The 19,513-nt window shown below is 50.1% G+C and overlaps 9 protein-coding genes across 9 annotated transcripts; 5 read left to right on the top strand and 4 right to left on the bottom strand.

Moving 5' to 3' along the window:
- Positions 1-875: 875 nt before the first annotated feature.
- F9C07_8821 (uncharacterized protein) lies at positions 876-2,783 on the top strand (the record flags this gene model as incomplete). Its single annotated transcript, XM_041286515.1, has 1 exon — positions 876-2,783. One exon carries the CDS (start codon positions 876-878, stop codon positions 2,781-2,783), a length of 1,908 nt encoding a protein of 635 aa, XP_041148010.1.
- Positions 2,784-3,268: 485 nt separating this feature from the next.
- F9C07_8820 (putative magnesium ion transporter) lies at positions 3,269-5,157 on the bottom strand (the record flags this gene model as incomplete). Its single annotated transcript, XM_041293141.2, has 3 exons — positions 3,269-3,827; positions 3,890-4,518; positions 4,588-5,157. The coding sequence occupies 3 exons, from the start codon at positions 5,155-5,157 to the stop codon at positions 3,269-3,271; spliced, it is 1,758 nt and encodes a 585-aa protein (XP_041148009.2).
- Positions 5,158-5,369: 212 nt separating this feature from the next.
- On the bottom strand, positions 5,370-8,932 carry F9C07_1684461 (uncharacterized protein). The gene is made up of 3 exons (XM_071508314.1): positions 7,505-8,932; positions 5,668-7,426; positions 5,370-5,614 (listed from the first exon to the last, which is right to left on the bottom strand). The coding sequence occupies exons 1-3, from the start codon at positions 7,712-7,714 to the stop codon at positions 5,583-5,585; spliced, it is 2,001 nt and encodes a 666-aa protein (XP_071364548.1). The 5' UTR covers positions 7,715-8,932; the 3' UTR covers positions 5,370-5,582.
- On the top strand, positions 8,169-12,708 carry F9C07_2285170 (DNA repair protein RAD1). Its single transcript, XM_071510744.1, has 8 exons — positions 8,169-8,812; positions 8,867-9,351; positions 9,421-9,598; positions 9,670-9,828; positions 9,887-9,938; positions 9,991-10,467; positions 10,528-11,623; positions 11,682-12,708. Exons 2-8 carry the CDS (start codon positions 9,304-9,306, stop codon positions 12,606-12,608), a joined length of 2,937 nt encoding a protein of 978 aa, XP_071364546.1. The 5' UTR covers positions 8,169-8,812; positions 8,867-9,303; the 3' UTR covers positions 12,609-12,708.
- On the top strand, positions 8,689-8,928 carry F9C07_8818 (uncharacterized protein; the record flags this gene model as incomplete). Its single annotated transcript, XM_071511828.1, has 2 exons — positions 8,689-8,812; positions 8,867-8,928. 2 exons carry the CDS (start codon positions 8,689-8,691, stop codon positions 8,926-8,928), a joined length of 186 nt encoding a protein of 61 aa, XP_071364547.1.
- Positions 12,709-14,103, bottom strand: F9C07_2285169 (eukaryotic translation initiation factor eIF-1A subunit). Its single transcript, XM_041293140.2, has 2 exons — positions 13,908-14,103; positions 12,709-13,694 (listed from the first exon to the last, which is right to left on the bottom strand). The coding sequence occupies exons 1-2, from the start codon at positions 13,926-13,928 to the stop codon at positions 13,266-13,268; spliced, it is 450 nt and encodes a 149-aa protein (XP_041148007.1). The 5' UTR covers positions 13,929-14,103; the 3' UTR covers positions 12,709-13,265.
- Positions 14,104-14,498: 395 nt separating this feature from the next.
- On the top strand, positions 14,499-15,032 carry F9C07_2108387 (uncharacterized protein; the record flags this gene model as incomplete). Its single annotated transcript, XM_071509043.1, has 1 exon — positions 14,499-15,032. One exon carries the CDS (start codon positions 14,499-14,501, stop codon positions 15,030-15,032), a length of 534 nt encoding a protein of 177 aa, XP_071364545.1.
- Positions 15,033-15,434: 402 nt separating this feature from the next.
- F9C07_8815 (putative chitin biosynthesis protein) lies at positions 15,435-16,876 on the top strand (the record flags this gene model as incomplete). The annotated part of the gene is made up of 2 exons (XM_041293151.1): positions 15,435-15,506; positions 15,665-16,876. 2 exons carry the CDS (start codon positions 15,435-15,437, stop codon positions 16,874-16,876), a joined length of 1,284 nt encoding a protein of 427 aa, XP_041148006.1.
- A 599-nt stretch (positions 16,877-17,475) lies between these two features.
- F9C07_8814 (putative aspartate transaminase) lies at positions 17,476-18,862 on the bottom strand (the record flags this gene model as incomplete). The annotated part of the gene is made up of 3 exons (XM_041286496.1): positions 17,476-17,540; positions 17,606-17,711; positions 17,783-18,862. 3 exons carry the CDS (start codon positions 18,860-18,862, stop codon positions 17,476-17,478), a joined length of 1,251 nt encoding a protein of 416 aa, XP_041148005.1.
- Between the last annotated feature and the right edge of the window lie 651 nt (positions 18,863-19,513).

Here is a 19,513-nt window from a genome sequence, read left to right as displayed (position 1 = left end):
TTCTAGAGAGGTTCAATGTGACAGAGATCTTGTCGCTCAGGACGGTAGAATAACCAATGGATGCTAGGGTCATTATAAGCGCCGAGACATTGGGTAATTGATGACACTAAAGGTTCTCCTTCGACCAAACCTTGAAGGTGAGTTGAACAACAAAAGCAAATTCATGCAGAAGGTATAATCATTAAGTAAGTGCATCTGACGTGCGCCAATCATTGCGGGCTTGTCCGGGGGGTGGGAGTGTCCGAAATATCACGGTTCTGAGTGGGCATGCAAATGCAGGTAAGATATACATCTGATAGCTATTGTTTTATAACTTTAGTTTGCCATCTGATAACCAGTGCTTTGGAGTCCACCTGATCCCGTGGATGGAAAATGATGATCGTGTTCAGATCTATAAGTTATAACAATCTGAACCCCGGGAAGGTAAGAATTTATTGCCCGAATGGGGTTCGTTCAGAGTTCAAGCACTCTCGGTGGCACACCGCTTTTCTATAGCTTATTTCACACTTTTCTCCATAATAATGACACTGACTGTTCGCCATATTCCTTGCATAACCAGGGATAATGATCGATCACCATGGAGAATGTACTATGTTGATCTCTTTTTATATCCACTTACATCATCGTCATGACTAATCCAACTACTAAGCGAAGGTGAACTGCCTCTAGCCAATGATATCCCGGGGAAGACTATAGCGATAAGATATTCTGCAGGAACGTTGATCAAAAAGTGAGACTATAACCACCTACGCCTGTGGTATACGAACAATACCCAGGCTCTATTCTGATCAGCGGTCTATGAGGTGGATACCGACAAATCGCCGCCTATCAGACTTCCAAAAGTCCATTTGTTTTACCACTAAAACCAGCACACAATGAAAAATCATAGAAATAAAACCGTCAGAGATGTGACAAAGCTCTCTGGAAAACCCTTACCAGAGACGCTTGAGCCATCGTCTATTCTGCAAGGCACACCCACCGAGCAATGGGTGACATCCAAAGACTTGTTAGAGGACGGACTCCCGTTTATCCCGGAGGTTATGAAAGATCTAACCGTATTTCTCCTGGGGAACATCAACATCAACTCCACACATCTGTTTCGGGCAGATATTCTCTACGACAGCCAGGGCGTCTTGAGCACGCCCCAGCAGAAGGAACTGTCATTTGCGCAGACGGGGAACACCAGCGTAGAAACTACTACGGACGCTGAAGACCGTGTAGAACCCATCGTTGCCGCAGAAGTCGCCGGGTTCAACTTAACCAGAACGGTGGTCAGGAGACTGATTCCCAGAAACCCGAAGCTGGATCGGCCGCTAGAGCAAACCTGCCACTTCTATGAAGCGGATATAGCTCCCGGTAGTGAGGGCGCTACTCAGGAATCCCGGTTGAGACGCTTCCTGGCCGTCTATACGCCGCATGTAGCGTCGAAGGAGGAGATTCCTTTCTATCATCCCCTGCTTCGTGCTTTGGCTTACCTGTATGACTTCACCGACGACGCTGCAGAGGCCACAGAAGCCGGATCGGGCTCCGGAGCACTATCTCTGCACTTCTTACCGTACCCAGAAGAAGCACTTCCAACCCGCCTAGAGCGGACTTTACACGCCCTACTGAATACTCAGATCCGACTCGCCCGCAACACACGCCTCTCTGAAACCACCGAAGGAGGCAACTACAACCCCAGCAAAGACAACGTAATCCCCCAACACCTAGTCCAAAACACATACTCCCGCCTCAAATTCAAATACGGAAAAGACCTCTGCAGAGACTGGGTCGAAGACACTGAACCAACAAAGCACGTCTTCGAAGACCTAGCAATAACAGCCTTCCTTATCGAGCTATGGCGCAGCATGTACGGAGCCGTCCCGGGCGAAGAGCGCAACGAAGACGGGCCCGAAAAGTACGACCCGAACTTCCCGGGCTTCGTGGACGTTGCATGCGGGAACGGCGTGCTCGTCTACGTCCTCCTAATGGAAGGCTACCGGGGCTGGGGCTTTGACGCCCGTCGTCGGAAGACATGGAAAATCCTCCCCGAGTTCGTGCAGGCGCGGCTCAAGGAGGAAATCTATATCCCGAAGCCTTTTACCGACGCGATGGCGGAGAGAGGTGGAGTGCCTGATTTAGGGGTCGAGACCCATTCGGGCTTGTTTGAGAAGGATACCTTCATTATTTCGAATCATGCTGATGAGTTGACGGTCTGGACGCCCCTTATGGCTACCCTTGCTTGTCCGGAGTCGCCGTTACCGTTTATTGCCATTCCTTGTTGCTCGCATGCGCTTTCGGGGGCCAAATATCGGTATCCTCCGCCCAAAGCGTCGAAGCCTGATTCTGATAAGGAGTCGTCACAACATGAAGACGTCGATTCTGAACAACCGGCAACAGGCGACTTGAAAGCTCTCCGGAAGGCGAAACAAGAGACACAAACTGATGTAGGGTTCTATAAATCCATGTACGGATCCCTCACCATGAAGGCCATAAGTATCGCCGAGGAAATAGGATACGATGTAGAGAAGACGCTTCTTCGGATCCCAAGTACCCGCAACATGGGCGTAATAGGCGGCCGCAAGCGAGTAACGAAGGAATGGCGTGCACGGAACCAACAACAGCCTGCTTCTGACTGCAACGGTGACGCAGTCACTGAGTCGGCTCTTGACAAAGCGATGGCAGCAGTGCAACGGGAATGCTCACGGGATGGAGGCGTGGAAGGTGCTGCTAAGATCTGGGTTGAGCGGGCTAAGGGCATCCACAAAGGACAGGGGCCGGGCAATCAGCGAGGACATTGTTAGTTTCTATATGATACTCGGGACATATCACACTTGACCAATTTCTTTCTCCTTTCTCCCGCCGCTCCTACCGGCGTCGATACTGCTGTTCTGAATGACGACGGTAGGTCTGTGATTTGTTCAGGGATAAGTTATGTTTGTAATTTGTAGATTGAGTGATTTTAATGTACATAGAGGTGAGCTTTCCCCAACGATCTAAATCTATGAACACATTATGAAATACTTGCCCCAAGATTGCCGAGAATGGTAAAAATCGTCTATCAGTGAGAGAAGAGGTACTCTAGACACATTAACACATTAAACCCTTGAAAGATGTTTGTGTCCAGGTGATATCAAACGAAAAGCAAGAAAACCACCCACCCAACACCCAACCATGCGAGAAATACGTCAATTATAGGAAGTCATGGCGAATCACCAGCACCGAGTGACCGTGGCTGACCAGAGGGAGACAAGGAGCCGGCATTGAAGATCGATAAGGTAGCTATGCTCTACGCAGAGTCACCACCAATGTTAGCAGCAGCCTCATTGGTTGCGGATTCGCCGGACTGCTTTGGTTGCGACTTGGCCGCATTCCTCGAAGCTGCTGCTCGCTGCGCAGTAGGGTCGGTGGCAGCAGATTTGGCAGCGGCCGCGGCAGCGCTGTCTTTCAAACGTCGGATTCTCTCGGCGCGACCTTCGCCTGGAAGACTACCCCAGACCGGCTCAATGGAGTCCGCTCGCCAGTTGGATCGGTGTGCCGTGAGTGCGCTGTTTCGAGTGGGAAGGGAGACCATCGGTGAACCACCTACGCCGGCTTCACCCCACATTCGGACACGCTGAAGCTTGCGCAGCTTCGCTAGCCCATATACGCAGACGACTGCGGTGATCGCAAAGCATATGACGGAGACTCCTCCGAATCCGAAGTCGGACTCTTCAATGAAGTTCTTAAGATTCATACCGTATAGGGCAGAGAATAGAGTTCCTGTTGCAAGTCCAAGCGTACCAATGCTAAACTTCAGATCGAGCAGCATGAGAGAGTTGCGGTTGGCGTCGAGGATAGCTTTCACACTAAGCGGAAATCAGCAAGTCTGCGCAAAGGAAATTTAAATATCAAAAGAGCGACAACGTACACTTCTTCCGTATTACGAATGCCAGTCACCAAGTTACCGCTTTCCTGAACAATTTCGTCACAAACTTTGTGGTACGATTCCAGAAGCATTTCAACTTCTTGATGGTCGTGCTCCTGTCTTTGAACGCCCTCTGCGCGCTCAGTCAAGTACATCGCCGCCAGGTCGTCGTCGGCTTCCAGCAAATCATCGATAGCATCCCGCACCAGTCGAGCTTTCTGCTCAAAACTACCCAGTTTCTTAGAGTAGATCAACAGATGTCTAAGCTTATCCCTATCGATATCTTCTTCCAAGGCCCGAAGAACGCGCACCACAGGTTCTCGGACACCATTAAATTCCTCCTCGAGACCGGCTGTGACGCTGATCAAAACAGCTTCGAGAGCACGGAACTCATAAGGTAGAGCTTGGGCGCCCTGCGATTGTTTCTGACGTAGCTTTCCTTCCAGATCATACACAAACAGCGACTGCATATATGAATCGGTTGATCCGTAGGCGTCAAAGACCAGAACCCGATCGGCCTTGATCAGCACGCGAAGATGTAGAAGGTTGATAAGGATAGCACTCGGTCGTACAAGAATGTGGGGCAAGGTCGAAGAGTCAATTTTGCGAAGGTCTCGAGGGAGGAGGCCATACTTTAAGCCCGGTTAGCTTTCATGTTGTCCAAGTAAAGTCGCCTGTTTGAAAGAGGGACGACTACCCACCTTTGCGATAAGCTCACTCTTTCTAAATTCCCCATTGACAAGTGTAACATTGCCGTTGTTATCGAACTCAGTGCATCGCAATCGCAGCTCGTTCGAAGCCTTTGCCGCTAATCCACGTCCGAAATTCAGGCCCTCTGCTCCCTCATCGACCAATGCAGGACTGCCAGCGCGGTTGAGTTTGGCTTCTGCAGCCGCTTTGCTACGTCTTAGGTCAAATAGCCTGCGAAGTAATGGGCGGCTCTTCGTGTGTGTAGCCCGCGAAAACACGGTTATGGGGGACGGAGATTGGCCCAGCGAAGCTCGACATCGCGACGAACCACGGCTTCTAGAAATGGTTGATACGGAAAGAAGATTTGTCTCTAACGCGGCGCGACATCGTAGCGGCTTAATATTTGCCCAGCTAGATGTATTTCTCAATGCGAGCATACGGGATGGCTGGTTATGAACTTGCGGCTTTCGAGAGGTTCCGCATGCCGATATGAAGACATGGGTATTCTCTGACTGGGAGCGCAGGTATCGGAGTAGCGACGCTGAGGGAACTGCCGGTTTCAAATGTGGCGGGGATAGCATTTCGGACTTGCCTAGATCAACAAGTCACCATCGAAGTACTACCGTCTCGTTCTCCCTCTTCAATCCGCAGTATAACTCGGCCGTCTTTTTTTCCTACATGGAGTTGCGCCGCGCGGACCATCTCGGGTCAATGATGTTCCGCAACTATATCTCCAACTACAACAAATGTTTTTCTACTTCTGCTTCTACTTCTTCGCAAGGGAGTCAGATGTTTGCTCGTCAGATCATCCCAGACTATTGTAAGCCATTGCTTTTGTTACATGAAGGAGCCTTTGCAGGGGAAAAATCCAACCGACATTTGCTGAGTTGAAGAATAATGCTGAATATTGAAACGAAGAACGCTGCAATATGTAGGTATCAAGCGAAACTAGACCGATCTAACCCACAGCAACACATAAAGAAAAATTGAGAAGTAGCCACCGAGTTTACCAATCATCGTCGTCCTCCTTTTCGTCATCTGCACGCTGGTTTAGTACGCGTCACTGGTCAATAGGCAAATAATGAACTTACCGCTACCGCTAACTTTCTGCTTTCTCTTGTCCAGAGCGGCTTTAAGAGCGCCTGCCATACCACCCTGGGCGGCACCGCCACCTGCTGAAGCTGCGGATGTTTCGTTGGCAGACCCAGGAACCATCGCCGCGCTGCGATCCTTCTTGTCGGACTCTTTGACCTTCCGCAACCCTCCGCCACCCTTGCCTCCAGATGCCCTAATGGCAGCCAATAGGTCGTCCCTTCCACCAGAAGGTGTGGGCAAAGGTGGAGCTGCTCCACCAGGTGGGGGAGGGGGAGGAGGAGCACCAGCTCCAGGAGGAGGTGGTGGTGGCGGGGGAGCCCCACCAGCTGGCGCTGGGGGTGGAGGAGGAGGGGGGGCTGAGGGGCCTCTACCAGGTGGAGGGGGAGGCCGGGGAATGCTCGAAGATGGGGGTGGCGGCGGAGGAGCTGGAGGGCCTCTGCTTGATGGAAGAGGTGGTGGCGGCGGAGGAGGAGGTACGCTCGAAGTGGGAGGGGGAGGCGGAGGCGGCGGCGGGGGAACGCTTGATGAAGGTGGTGGTGGAGGGGGCACCGCACTGGATGCAGGTGGGGGAGGTGTAGGACGGGAAGCAGCTGGCACAGGCGGAGGAGGAGGCGGTTGGCTAGCCGGGCTTCTTGGGGGTGGTGGGGGAGGTGCTGGCGTTGAGGCCGCGGCATGAGGCACTTTGGGAGGAAGCTGCGGCGGTACCGCAGGGCTTGACGTGCGGGGAGGTGGCCGTGGTGGTGGCCCTGGAGGCGCATTGTTGCGGCTGGGTGGTGCTGGAGGAGCGGACACCTTTCGCTCCCCTTGGAAAGGTGGAGGCACCCCAAACCGGGGTTGACTGTCATCCACGGGAGTCTTTGGAGGTCGTGGTGGGGGAGGAGGCCCAGGGGTCGCGCCCGATGATGCTCGTTGTCGGCCAGGAAGAGGGGGCCCATTGGTGTGCGCAAACTTGCCAGCATCTGCAATCGGAGGGGGCGCTCGGAATCTGGGCCGCGGCGGAGATGGTTCGCGAGTAGATGCAGGCGACTCTTCCTCCGCCTCAGTACGAGTTCTCCGTGACGGCGGAGGTGGTGGCGGAGCGCCTCGTCGGCTACCCGTACTATTACCTGTATGTTGCGGGCTTATAGAACTTGACTTAGGAGCAGGAGGTGCCGATGGAGGAGGCGGAGGGGGAGCTTTGCCCCTTTTGTCCTCAGCCGGAGACGGAGTAGAATCGACCCCGTTGCTTTGTTTCTGCTCAATATAAGCCTTGATAAAGTCCGAATTCTCTGCGATCTGGTCTTCCGTAATTCCCATCTGCAAGAGCTCGTCCAGAAGACCTTTCCATGACGGATCACTGGTGTCGAAGGGCAAGGGCTTGCGTGGGGGACTGCTCGGTGGGGGAGGTGCAACTTGGATGGAAGGCGCAGAAGGAGGTTCTGTATGTGCTACTGGTGGAGGCGCATTTGACCCCGATGTTGACCGATGGCCTAACAGGCTACCGAAAATCGACCGTCCTACGCCATGTTTACCATTTGCTATGGGAGCGGGGCCTTGACCACGAGTAGATGCGAAAGGTGTCTGCCGAGTTTCTTTGCTCGCATTCTTCTCCCGGTCTTGCATTTTCTTCATAAACGTTTTAGCTTCCTTCTCATCAGCAAAGGATAAACCAGCGGGACACTCTTCCAGCTCAAACGTGTGAAAGAACGTTCGGTCTTGGTTATAGGGGAAATTATCGTATATCTCCTGGTCCCAGATAACACCTCGTCCAGCGGGCTGTGGCTCGGAATGAACGGAATCATTAGCAGTCAGGGAAAAACTCCAGGGGCTATCGAGACACAAACGGTCACTCACCGATACATCCACCAGCTTCAACCAAAAGGTCCGCCCGACTAAATCATTCGCCAGGACGACAGCACCCTGTAGACCTGTGTATGTCCATTTTTGAGGATCCGGATAGGCCACATATAGTCGCGCAACAGCTACAGCGTGGATCTTGTTCGCCGGTTTGGGGACAGTCCTCTTGACGGTTTCTTTGTCGGCGTCACTGAGGATAGATGGCATGACGGACCGCGGGGAGCTAGTTCAAGAAGCACCGGAAACGGAATTAGAGAGTATGTAGCGCCGTTGATGTTTCTTAAAGAACTTCTCGATAATGCATTGCACGAGTCGGTGAAGTTGCTCCAGGCAGAAGTGTAAAGTGCACTCGACTTCCAGGCACGGATAATCGCTGATGCGGCCAAGAACAAACTCGGGCTAGAGAGGGGCAATTTCTCCGGGTTTTCGATCAAGACTTGTAAGACTGATCCTGGGTAGGTTCGAGAGGAGGCACGGAGGCCGTGAGCGAGTAATGCGTATGCTTATGGGTAGTTGAATTGTTTGTTGTTGGGAGAAATCAGCCTTGAGGGGGAGTCAGAGAAGAGGTCAAGTAGCAGAAAGAGGGAGAGGCACACTGCCACTAATGCTACCGCTAAGTTTCTACTACAGTGCCACTAACTCCATTTCCAGTCCCACTTAAGGCCCGAGTGGGGAACTTGAAGAGAATGTAGGGCATTACTATCTAAACACAAGGTATGAAATCTTATTTCATTTCCTTGGACTGCAATTCTGTCTATTTCTACTGTCGGGTTGGTGTCAACTCCAAATGCTCTACACAAAAGAAAAGAGTTACATTTGTACGTAGTTATTGCGTTCGTAATTTATTTAATCGCCAATCCTTCTTTATAGTATTTACCCGTTTACAACCATGACCACGAGTTATTACCCGACCTGTCATTTTTGAGAGTAGATCAATTCTGGAACAGTCCGTATGTCACTGTCGTTTCGTCAATTAAATTTAATTCAATGTCAGGTGGTTGGTTTCCAATCGACGTCATCCCGTTTCCTCTCCAAAACTCCTACTATATAAACCCTACTAAACACAACTCTGCACCATCACCAGACAGATTAATCATACAACTTCTTCTTACCTGGCTACTTATTACATTCTGCATTATACAAGAAGATTATTCACTAGGTTACATACACTTCACTCCAAGATGCCGGCCATTCCTTCGGACACGACCAATTTCCCATCAGCAGCCAGCAATAGCTCCAACCAGAATGAACCACAGAAGGCCACTGCTCAGGACCATCTGTCTAAAGGACCACAGATTCCGGACAGTAAGTACCGTAATATCTTTTGCAGAAACTTAGCAGATTAACTGAAACCCGCAGATATGCCACCCAAAGCTTCCCGAGAGGAAATCGAAGCACGCAAGAAAGAGCTAAACAAATAAGCCAGAATTTTAACGGATGACCATGATGGAATTTTCATTATCATGAATTATGATGCGCAGCCGATTGTTATGTAGGACAGTCACTGGTCTAGTTTCTTCTGTACAAGGAGACAGGTAGCAATTCCATATTACTTGTCAGACTCAAAAACTTCCTCAGTACTCATACATAGAATAAATGACGTCGGCTCTTGAAAATACTTATCCTACAGACAGAGCAGAACGAACGTATTCAGACCTACTACTAGTAATGCAATGTAGTACATACACTTGAATTTATTCAGACGCTTAATTACATCATAGACACGTGACTTCGTGTTCACTTTGCTCCTCATTGCGCGACAAGTACATGTCTTTCGTCGCGTCAAGAGGCTCCTCATGCCGCCGGAACGTACAAATGTCCCGGTGAAGCTGTCCTTGCCTTTAGTAAGTGCTCTGATTCATTGTACATATACACCGGAAGTCCTTTGGTATCACTGACAGCATCAAATCCAGCAATATCAGCAGGACATCTTCACCGAACTGCGCACCGAGGATGAATTGGTCATCCTTGCCCGGGGCCTTGGGCTATTACGCTTAGTGACTAATCTCTTACATTTTTATGATGCTGCTGGGAATAATCTAGTCTTAGTAGTGGGTGCTGATGATCGAGAGAACGAATGGATCGGCGAAGGTGTGTCCAAGGACTCTCCAGCTTACCCATAGTGCCTTGATTAGGATATACCGACGCTAATAATCAAACAGCATTGGCAGAACACTATGCCATGAGCAAAACCCCCTTTGCCAGAGGCCTCAAGGTGATCAACACCGAGAGAGCCTCAGTTTCCATGAGGGAGAGGATCTATGCCGAAGGCGGTATCCTGAGTGTAACATCCAGGATACTAGTTGTAGATCTACTATCAAGTATGTCTACGGAGTAGTTTTCTATGTGGTAGCAAACACCTGACATTGGCTTCAACAGAGCTTCTCGACCCTGAAAAGATTACGGGAATGGTTGTGCTTCATGCTGACAAGTAAGTTGTCCTTCTCAACCCTTCCCGTAGCTATTTATTCATCACCTTCCAGGATTATGGCAACCTCAACTGAAGCTTTCATCATTCGAATCTTTCGACAAATCAACAAAAATGGCTTCCTAAAGGCATTTTCCGACTCCCCTGAACCATTCACAACGGGTTTCGCACCCTTAGCCAATTCTATGCGCAATCTTTTCCTTCGCAAAGCCTCGTTATGGCCGCGATTTCATGTTACTGTTGCCGAGTCCCTTGAAGGCCACAGAAAAGCTGAGGTCATCGAGCTTGAGGTTCCGATGAGCGACAAGATGCGTGAAATGCAAAATGCAGTCCTTGAATGTGTGGAAATATGCATCGGAGAACTGAAGAAAGCTAACACTGGCTTGGACATGGCAGACTGGACCTTGGACAGTGCTCTGCATAGGAGCTTTGACATCATGATCAGACGGCAGTTAGACCCCATATGGCATCGGGTGACGTTCAGGACCAGACAGATTGTGAGCGACTTGAGCGATCTCAGGGCGATTCTTCAGTAAGTTCAGTAACGATCCCTCATCTGTAAAGCATTGTGTAGCCTCTAACTTATCACTAGTGCGTTACTGACGTACGATTCTGTATCATTTGTGAAATATCTGGATACTATCGTAACTGCGCATTCTCCTCCCCCTGGGTCCACAAGGCATAATTATTCACCATGGCTGTTCCTTGATGCAGCTCACGTTCTGTTCCAGACTGCTAAGTCTAGGGCATATCAAGGAAAGATAAGCAATGACGTGGCTCGCTCATCATTGAATTCGTTCCCTACTACTCTTCAACCTGTCCTGGAAGAACAACCCAAGTGGGAGGTCCTAGCAGAAGTGCTGGAGGAGATAGAAAATGATGCATATCTCAATCCAGTCAATGTGGACGAGTCAAACAGTACAATATTGATCATGTGTACCGACCAACGAACTTGCCGGCAGCTCCGGGAGTATCTGGGGACAATGCATGCCCATGTAAATGACGAAAATGAAGACGACAAAGACATCGGTGACAACATCAAGAAGGGCTCTGCACAGGTCATGATGCGCAGGAGGCTGCGGGAGTACCTCAATTGGAAGACATCTCTGTCTAATGTGACGAAAAATTTAACTTCAAAACCAACAAATGACGAGTCCCAGGCTGGGAAAAGCCAAGACTCGCCTCGACCATCCGCTCCACAGGGACGAGCTCCTCCGAACAAGCGACGCCGAGTACGTGGTGGAGGTGCTGTTACATCTGCCTCTGGTCGCGTACCAAATAGTAGTGTACAGACAGATGTTGAATTACCTGGCCAAGTCTCGAACTTACTGGAAGAGATCCAACCCACAGAAATCGAAGAGGTCCAGAAGGAGGACATAATAATTGACGATCTGGAGGATATGGAAGATTTCTATGAGCTATACGATATGGATGATTTAATCATGATACATCCTTACGATGGTGACATGGACGAGCACATATTGGAAGAAGTGCGGCCACGGTACATCATTATGTACGAACCTGATTCAGCGTTCATCCGACGAGTGGAAGTATATCGCAGCTCTCATGTCGGGCGGAACGTGCGAGTGTACTTTATGTACTACGGAGGATCTGTTGAAGAGCAGCGGTACCTTAGCGCAGTTCGACGCGAAAAGGACTCATTCACAAAGCTCATTAAAGAGAAGGGCGTAAGATGACCACTTGAAACTACTTCTTTGAAACTGTCTACTAACATGATACGCACAGAACATGGCCGTCACTCTCACACACGACAAGGGCTTCGAAGACCCTCAAGAACAGTTCCTGCGTACTGTTAACACACGCATTGCTGGAGGTGGGCGGCTAGCTGCAACAGCGTCACCTCCTCGAGTCGTGGTGGACGTACGAGAGTTTAGAAGCGCACTTCCATCTCTACTACACGGTAACAATATGATCATTGTCCCATGCCAGCTGACAGTGGGTGACTATATCCTTACCCCGGATATATGTGTTGAGCGTAAATCAATTCGTGACTTGATCACTTCCCTCAGAAATGGCCGTCTCTATAACCAAGCAGAGACAATGCTTCAGCATTATAAAAACCCTCTGCTTCTGATTGAATTCGACCAGAACAAGTCGTTTACCTTTGATGCATTCGCGTCCGCAACAACACCAGGAACGACTTTCCTAACAGATTATGGGTTCTCTTCTTCCGGAACTGCGACCACGACCTTGTCTGCCAGCAGTTCGCTCGTTAATCCCTCTAGCCCAAAGTCCGCTCAACATCTCCTCGTCCTTCTCACCCTCGCATTTCCTCGCTTAAAGGTCATTTGGTCATCCTCTCCTTACCAGACTGCGGAGATCTTTGCGGAACTCAAGAAGAACAACCCAGAGCCAGATCCTATCCGAGCAGTGCAGATTGGACTGGACATGGACATTGCAGCTGGCTCCGACTCTAGTAATGTCATGGCTGCAGCTGGTATAGAGCACCGTACCTTCAATCTCTTGCCTCAGGATATGCTCAGAGCCGTTCCTGGTGTGACACCGAGTGTCCTAGAACGGCTTATTCTTGAGACGGGCAATATCTCGGAGATCGCTAATATGACTGTCGAGCAATTGGACCCTCTGGTGGGAATAGAAGCCGCGCGCAAGATCGTCAACTTCTTCCAGAAGAGCGTGTTTGACGAAAACTAACATGCATTTGCTGTCTACTAGCTTACGAGGTCCAGAGGTCCAGCTACCGAAGAGCTAGTTGATGGGCTACATATAGAGTGTATAAATAGGACTTGAAAACATAACATATGTATGTCCAGACTTTTTTGTATTCTCGTAACCTTGTCATGAATCTATCATCCAAGTTTTGAATTAAAAATGAACGAAGTAGCAAGAGGGAACAGACAAAAGAATTGCCAACACGAAACACGCTGAGTACAGTCGGTCTCCTGATATGCGTCGCAACCAATTCTCTGCGGAAATCCAAGGTTATCCCTCACGATAAACGATCTTCGGCCAGAAGCCAATCAAGTTCATCATGTGGAACTCCAAGAATTCCCTACCCATGATTCATACCCTGACTTTTGGAAGGAGCACTGGGGCAGTGGTAGGTCCCCAAGCGAAGCGGGAAGGCAGCAGCCCCTAGACCTTTCTGGTCTCCTTCCCAGGAAACAGATGGCATAATGATTAAAACCAACCGTCAAGCTCCTGCCTGACGCAAGAAAGAGCCTTCACAGAAGGAAGCCTGTCGGGTTTCCCAGAAAGGAAATAGCTTGGCTTTGAGAAAGAGAATAGAGGGGCTGGCGAACAGGATCCCCAGTAGCTCTCGCAGGGCTGAATCCAACGGGATGAAGGTTTTTAGAGCTCGTCGACATCGATCTCCTTCTCGTCTTCGCTTTCGCGGTCTTCGTCGAACTCGACGTTGTCCTCGAAGCCTTCCTGGCCGTAGGTATCGGTCTCGTTGATCTTGGCGTGTTCGGGCAGCTCGCCGTAGGCCTTGAGACTTCTGGCCTCATCGGCGGTGTACTTCAGGAGAACGTCGCCCTTTTCGTCCTGGTAATCACGGAGAGAGAGAAGGATAATATCACCCTGGTTGATCCAGACCTTCTTCCTGAGCTTGCCACGAATGTGCGCCAGACGCTTCTCCCCGTCGAAGCAAAGCGCCTCGAGACGGCCGTTACCAAGCATCTTCACAACCTGGGCATACTCCTGGCCTTCTTCCTTGAACACGAGTTCACGCTTCTCTTTGTCGCTCTCGTTCTTTCCACGACGACGGTTCTTACCGCCCTATATATATGCTGTTAGCCTGTGCTCTGCATAAATATTCCAGTTTAAACGCTTCCTAAATCTCAAAGCAATTCATCTGCCCGGAAGCCACCTCTCAGGCACGAGGGGTGGCGATATGGGAGTTATTATGACGCCGAGTAAAACACCCACAACAGAGGCAGAAAAAGTCTAACTAAGCGGGGGTGATTTGTTTCAAGAAAATTCTGTTCTTACCTTTCCCTTATTCTTGGGCATGACGGAAAATCGCTAACCGCGATAGATTTCCACTCGATGCAATATCAGATGTCAAATCTGATATGAAAAAAAGGGGAAGTCGTATGTGTCCCAAAGGACCGAAAGTGGTGAAAGTGGGGGAAGTGTCGAGTAGGCGGGAAGTAATTTCGACGCTTTTCTGAATATATAATCGGTGGGGGGCCGCCGGTGGCGTGGCGGCCTGAGTCATGCCTAAGGCCGCCTACAGGGGTCGGCCAATGAAAGCTGGTTACCGTTACCGCCTGGATTGTTTCTTTTGGCAGAAAAATAAATGGAAATCGTCCGATTTGGGTCAAAATCGATGAATCCAGTTCCATGAAGAAAGAACCATACGTCTATTTTACCTCTTACCTCTTTGACATTTGATTCCTTGAAAGGTTTCCGACACAAATAACTGCGCGCTACCTCCTACCACCGCTAGAAGAGCTGGTTTCATCTAGCTGAACAATGAAGGGAAGGTGACACCGTCTAGCGTCAGTGCCCTAGGTCCCAGTCTCATATTTCCTAGCCAGAAGAGCAAGGCTGTTTCTTGGCTACCTAGTCACCTTAGACATGAAGTTCCTCGCATCAACAAAGCAGTTTACTCTGCGGTATGTTCCGAAGCATGTCATATCTCCTATCGCTTCCCGGTACCTAGCTTCTCCGACCAATCCTATCCGGTTCAAAATTCAACATTTATATGCCACCCGTGATCGGACTACATTATGGTGGAGAGTATCTCTACAACATCTGCAGCAGCAAAAGCGAGTGGTCCGGTCATGGTGTGCACGGAGGGTCCGGATAGCGTTTCAGCGCGCATTGAAGGAGCGCGGCTTTGATACTGAGGGCAGAAGGATAAGACCAAGCTCTGGTGAAGGTGCCGCAGTATCAGATGGAGAGGGTGATAATTTGGTAGGATCCGTCGACATCCTTGTCCGCCCGCAGTGTGTCCAAGAAGATTATGCTACAGTCCAGGCGGATATGAATACTCTCGTCGATTCCTTGATACAGAACAGGAACAAGGGAGACCACCCGAAAACGGTGCGAAATGAGGGCGTCAAGGTGTCAATTAAGAATTCCCAAAGAAACAATAGTAGTAGTAATTAATCCAAGGAATGTATATATATTGTGGTCGTGTGACGTTGTTGGTTGTCAACTGGATCTGATCCTTATTCTCTAAGTCCATTGAGGATAATGATTGCTTCAAATGTGGTAGCACAAGCCCATCATTTGCGAGCAATCATATAAAACATGACTGAGTAAACAAGAATAGTGGAGGACATTCCCCATAAGTACAGGGACTCGGAGATATAACGCGCGGCACTGCCTCCTTGGCACATTCGCTAACTTGCCGATCCTCTCGAGGCCTGGAAGCAAGACAACAACGGACTAGAAGCAGTTGTAGCACTAACCTCCCAAGATATCAATCAACCCTTTCTTATTACCCAATCTTATCTTTCTTTTATGCGCCATCAATAATCGATTAACTTCTTTTTCTTATCTTCCAAGATGCTGGTCTCCTTGACAGTGGGCAAGGTAGACGCTGGAGTCGCCGTCCTCTTGACACAGGATAACCGACTGGTAAGTCGTCCCCTCTCTTGCTGCAATTGATGCGACTGTTTCACCCCTTTGAGACCCCTCGATCTCTGACTCATCTATTCAACCATGAAACAACATCACTGCATTTGCGACAGTTCCAATACTTGTCCATTTCGCAAGTACTAACGCTATTATTACAGATCGAGTTTCCCTCCGTTCTCCTCCCTAACAACATCACATCCGGCAGCATCGTCGACATCACCGTAGCGCGCAATCACTCCGCCGAAGAAGCCAGCGCCACCGGATTCCAAAGTCTTCAGAAACGCATCCTCAGCACATACGGCGTCAAAACGCCCTCCCCGCCGATACTGCGACTCCGCAACGCAACCCAGACCTCGCTAGTACTGGAGTGGGATCCGATCGACCTGGCCACAGCATCTCTGAAATCCCTCTCACTCTATCGCAATGGCTCCAAAGCCGGATCCATCCCGCGACCCCTCGAGACACGCTCCACCAAGATCAGCGGACTGGCAATCCACACCGAATACACCTTCCACTTGGTCCTGCGCACAACCGCCGGCACATACCAGTCAGAGAAGCTGACATGTCGGACGCACAAGATGACCGATCTCTCCGGTATCACGGTTACGGCGGGTGTTCTGCCGGAACAGCAGAAGGAGGCACTTGGTGCTGCGCTGGATCGCATCGGCGGCAAGCTGATCGATACAGTCCGCATCGATACGACTCACTTCGTGTGCACGGAAGGGAAAGGCCCGCTGTGGGAGAAGGCTGTTGAGATGAATATCCCCGTCGTGACGCCGGAATGGGTCGATGCGTGTGAAGCTGAGGGCACTATCGTGAGTGTCCGTGGCTACTATCTAAATGCCGACCCCAAGGCCAGACAGCTGGGTCCTATTCATGCGTCAACACAACATCAGCGTACCATGTCTACCATGACTGCCAACACACAGAATCATATCCAGTCTCAGTCCCAGTCCCAGTCGAGACTGAGTCTCCAGCCTCAGCCGACACGAGAGAGACAGGAGTCTATCGCTGAGCCGCCAATTACTCCGTTCCCTGGCGCCGGCATGAGCGGTCAACCGAGAGCTGAGGACTCGGAAGGACCTTCGGATGATGAAGATGAACAGCCTCCGCCGCCTCCTCCCAAGGATGAGAGCGAGGCTGCAGCGTCCCCGGAGCCGACCCCTAACGGCCATGCCGAGCAAAATGGGGATGCCGATGCCGCGGAAACAGCAGGTTCATCTGAGAAAGAGGATAAGGCTGATAATGAAGAGAAGGAAGAGGATGCACAAGAGAAGGTAGAAGAAACAAAAGAAGAGTCATCAGGTGATGAGGTGAAGAAGGGCAAGGGAAAAGAAGGCGAAGGGGACTTCAATGAAGTCCCTCTTTAATGGGTCTATGTGAGCGTTTTCCTTATGTCTCTTTTCCCTGTTTTCTTTTCCTCCTCTTCTTATGCTGTTCAAGACTTGGAGTTCATCGAAGTCTGTAATTGTATAGCCAATATGCTAGTAGATGAGTCTCTCGCGGCACGACGTTTCCTAATGTATGCCTCTTTTATACATTTCATATCTTACCCCTTCTGCGCTCTTGTGTCTTGTTTGTATTATAGAGGTAGCTTCTAATGCTGCAGGATTTATCTGATATTATAAAGTTCTCCATATTATATAGTAGGGTTTCTGTTGATCTCATCGTAAATTTCCATGATCATTTGAAATGCTATATATATATCTAATCAAGAAGTACATCTATCCTGTCGTGCACACTCCAGTACACGTACATCATACTATCTGACAATGTCCCCTGGCATGGAAGGACCCTTCCCGACCTTCACATAAAATGCAAGTAAAGAATGCCAACTATTGCGCCGATATGCTTTGAATCCTCATATGTACGACAAAGACACGTTAGATATGTACTGAGCGTCGCTTGTTTTTTTCTTTCCTTGTTTTGTTTCGTTCCTCGTTGTAATCATCAGCATAACAATACATGCTTAGTTGACGTTGCGGACAACGTCGTTGATAGCCTGAGCTACGTAGGTGACGTTCTTCTCGCTCACTGTGTGGAAATAGTTTATTAGTAAAGACATTCTTCTTGCGCGGTGGATGAAATAAATGACTTACGGCCGCTGATGGAGGCTCTGCCGGATTTGAGAAGGTAAATGTGATACTTGTCCTTCAGAGCGTAGACTTGAGAGGGGGTCAGGCCGGTGTAGGAGAACATTCCGTTCTGGAAGGTAAAAAATGTTAGTCTTGGCTTGGGACGGTGTCAAAAGTGGTTATGGGTAGTTTTGTTATTACCTGTTCAACGATGTGTCTCCATGTTCCGGGGGTCTCAAGTTTGATGAGCTCATTGTATAGTGCCTGTCTCATGGTTCTGATACGGGAGCTCATGACCTTCAGATCTTCATGCCACTGGGCAGTGAGTTCTTCGTCAGTCAGGACCTTCTTAACGATGCTGCATCCACCGGTGGGACCCATGGAGTACTCTCCACGGATGAAGTGACAGAGGTTGTTGACGACAATGTCGCGGAGGTTCTGGGCACCGTCGTTCAGGACGTAGTGGAAAGCACCGACACGCTGGCCGTAGAGACCGAAGTTCTTCGAGAAGCTCTGGGCAACGCACATTTCCATCTGGGGCTTCTCGTTGAGGAAGTACCGGACAGCCCAGGCATCCTCGTCGGCCGAACCGGAGGCGAAACCCTGGTATGCGGAGTCGAAGAAGGGGAAGAGCTTCTTGCGCTCGCACAGGTCAGCAATAGCCTTCCATTGCTCCTTGTTTGGGTCGAGACCGGTGGGATTATGAGCGCAGGCATGGAGGAGGATGACGTCTCCTTGCTGGGCCTCGGCTTCGAGGGTAGACATCATGCCTTCGAAGTCGAAGGAGCGAGTGGCGGCCTTGTAGTATGGGTAGGTCTTCCTGGGGACGCCAGCAAGCTCCCAGATGGTCAGGTGGTTGGCCCAGGACGGGTTGGAGAGCCAGACGTTCTTGGGCTTCATAAGGTGTGAGAGGAAGAGAGCACCGAGGTGGTTGGCGCCGGTACCTGCGACAGCCTGGACAGAGCCAATGCGGCCCTTGGTCGACTTGACCTTGTCGGAGGTGTCTTTCGCATCGAAGCCGAACATCAGGTCTCGAGCCAGCTCGAGGAAGGGAATGTCGCCTTCGATAGCGGTATATTCATGTCTGAAGAGGTTGTCCTCGGCAAGTAGGCGCTTCTCTGCCTCACGGACAACGGGCAGCGGCCATGGCTTGCCATCGTCTGTACGGTAGACACCCACACCGAGACTGACCTTCTGGGGGTAGTCGTCGTTGGCATAGGCGCGGTTCAAGGCGAAGATCTCATCCGCCGGCACCGGGGCCAAGGTACTTAAAACAGTCATGGTGGTTATGACGTTATACAGTAGTCTCACGGAAGTTCACTCAATTGATTTCTCCCAGGGGAGTGTTGCGATTGCGAAAGAAGGGGGTCACAAACGGAAGAGAGTGGAGAAGATGCTGCTTAGATATGGAAGACGAGGTCACTCAAGTCTTGTCTATACTGCCAAAATAAGTAATCAGATTACAGAATTGGTTTTCTGCATGACTCAATGGCTAGTGTGATATATTAGTAGTGGCATTGGCCCGATATCGCCGGCCTAGTTATCCGCTAACATTAAATATTGCCTCTTTTTTTCCTTTTTTTTTAGTCTCATAATTTGCCGTCGCAGGCGGGCGACAATACCCGACGGCAAAACGCGCTTAGCGATGGATAGTTCCTGAATTGTGGGCCGTACCATGGAGATCGAGTAGGAAAACGCTCCCTGACTGGTCGAGGGCGATGTATCCTTTTGGTAGATGCTTTCAATGATGACGGTACTGGGATCACACGCATCTTTGGAAGGGTTGGAAGTAGAAGAGCATATGACCTATGGCGAGGTTATTTCCTTGACCTAAAGGTGAAAGTAAGGGAGATTGTCACCTGTCGGATAGTGGTAGACCCTCCATATCAAGGCTTGCCACGGATATTTCAACGGAAGGCCTGAGATGTTCCA

This window comes from Aspergillus flavus, chromosome 5 (genome assembly GCF_009017415.1).
Source record: "Aspergillus flavus chromosome 5, complete sequence".
In the NCBI taxonomy this organism is placed as follows: Eukaryota; Fungi; Ascomycota; class Eurotiomycetes; order Eurotiales; family Aspergillaceae; genus Aspergillus; species Aspergillus flavus.
Note: the sequence above shows the minus strand (reverse complement) of the source record. Positions and strands in the feature narration are given on the sequence as shown.

Bases quoted from the DNA above. Each gene is read 5' to 3' on its own strand.
- F9C07_1684461 (XM_071508314.1), bottom strand. From the start codon at position 7,714: ATGCCATCTATCCTCAGTGACGCCGACAAAGAAACCGTCAAGAGGACT. The intron at 7,427-7,504 runs GTGAGTGACCGT...TCCGAGCCACAG, and splicing joins TGAAGCTGGTGGATGTATCG to CCCGCTGGACGAGGTGTTAT. The intron at 5,615-5,667 runs GTAAGTTCATTA...ACCAGCGTGCAG, and splicing joins GCAGAAAGTTAGCGGTAGCG to ATGACGAAAAGGAGGACGAC.
- F9C07_2285170 (XM_071510744.1), top strand. From the start codon at position 9,304: ATGCCGCCGGAACGTACAAATGTCCCGGTGAAGCTGTCCTTGCCTTTA. The intron at 9,599-9,669 runs GTGTGTCCAAGG...ATAATCAAACAG, and splicing joins GAACGAATGGATCGGCGAAG to CATTGGCAGAACACTATGCC. The intron at 10,468-10,527 runs GTAAGTTCAGTA...ACTTATCACTAG, and splicing joins GATCTCAGGGCGATTCTTCA to TGCGTTACTGACGTACGATT.
- F9C07_2285169 (XM_041293140.2), bottom strand. From the start codon at position 13,928: ATGCCCAAGAATAAGGGAAAG. The intron at 13,695-13,907 runs GTAAGAACAGAA...GCATATATATAG, and splicing joins TGCCCAAGAATAAGGGAAAG to GGCGGTAAGAACCGTCGTCG.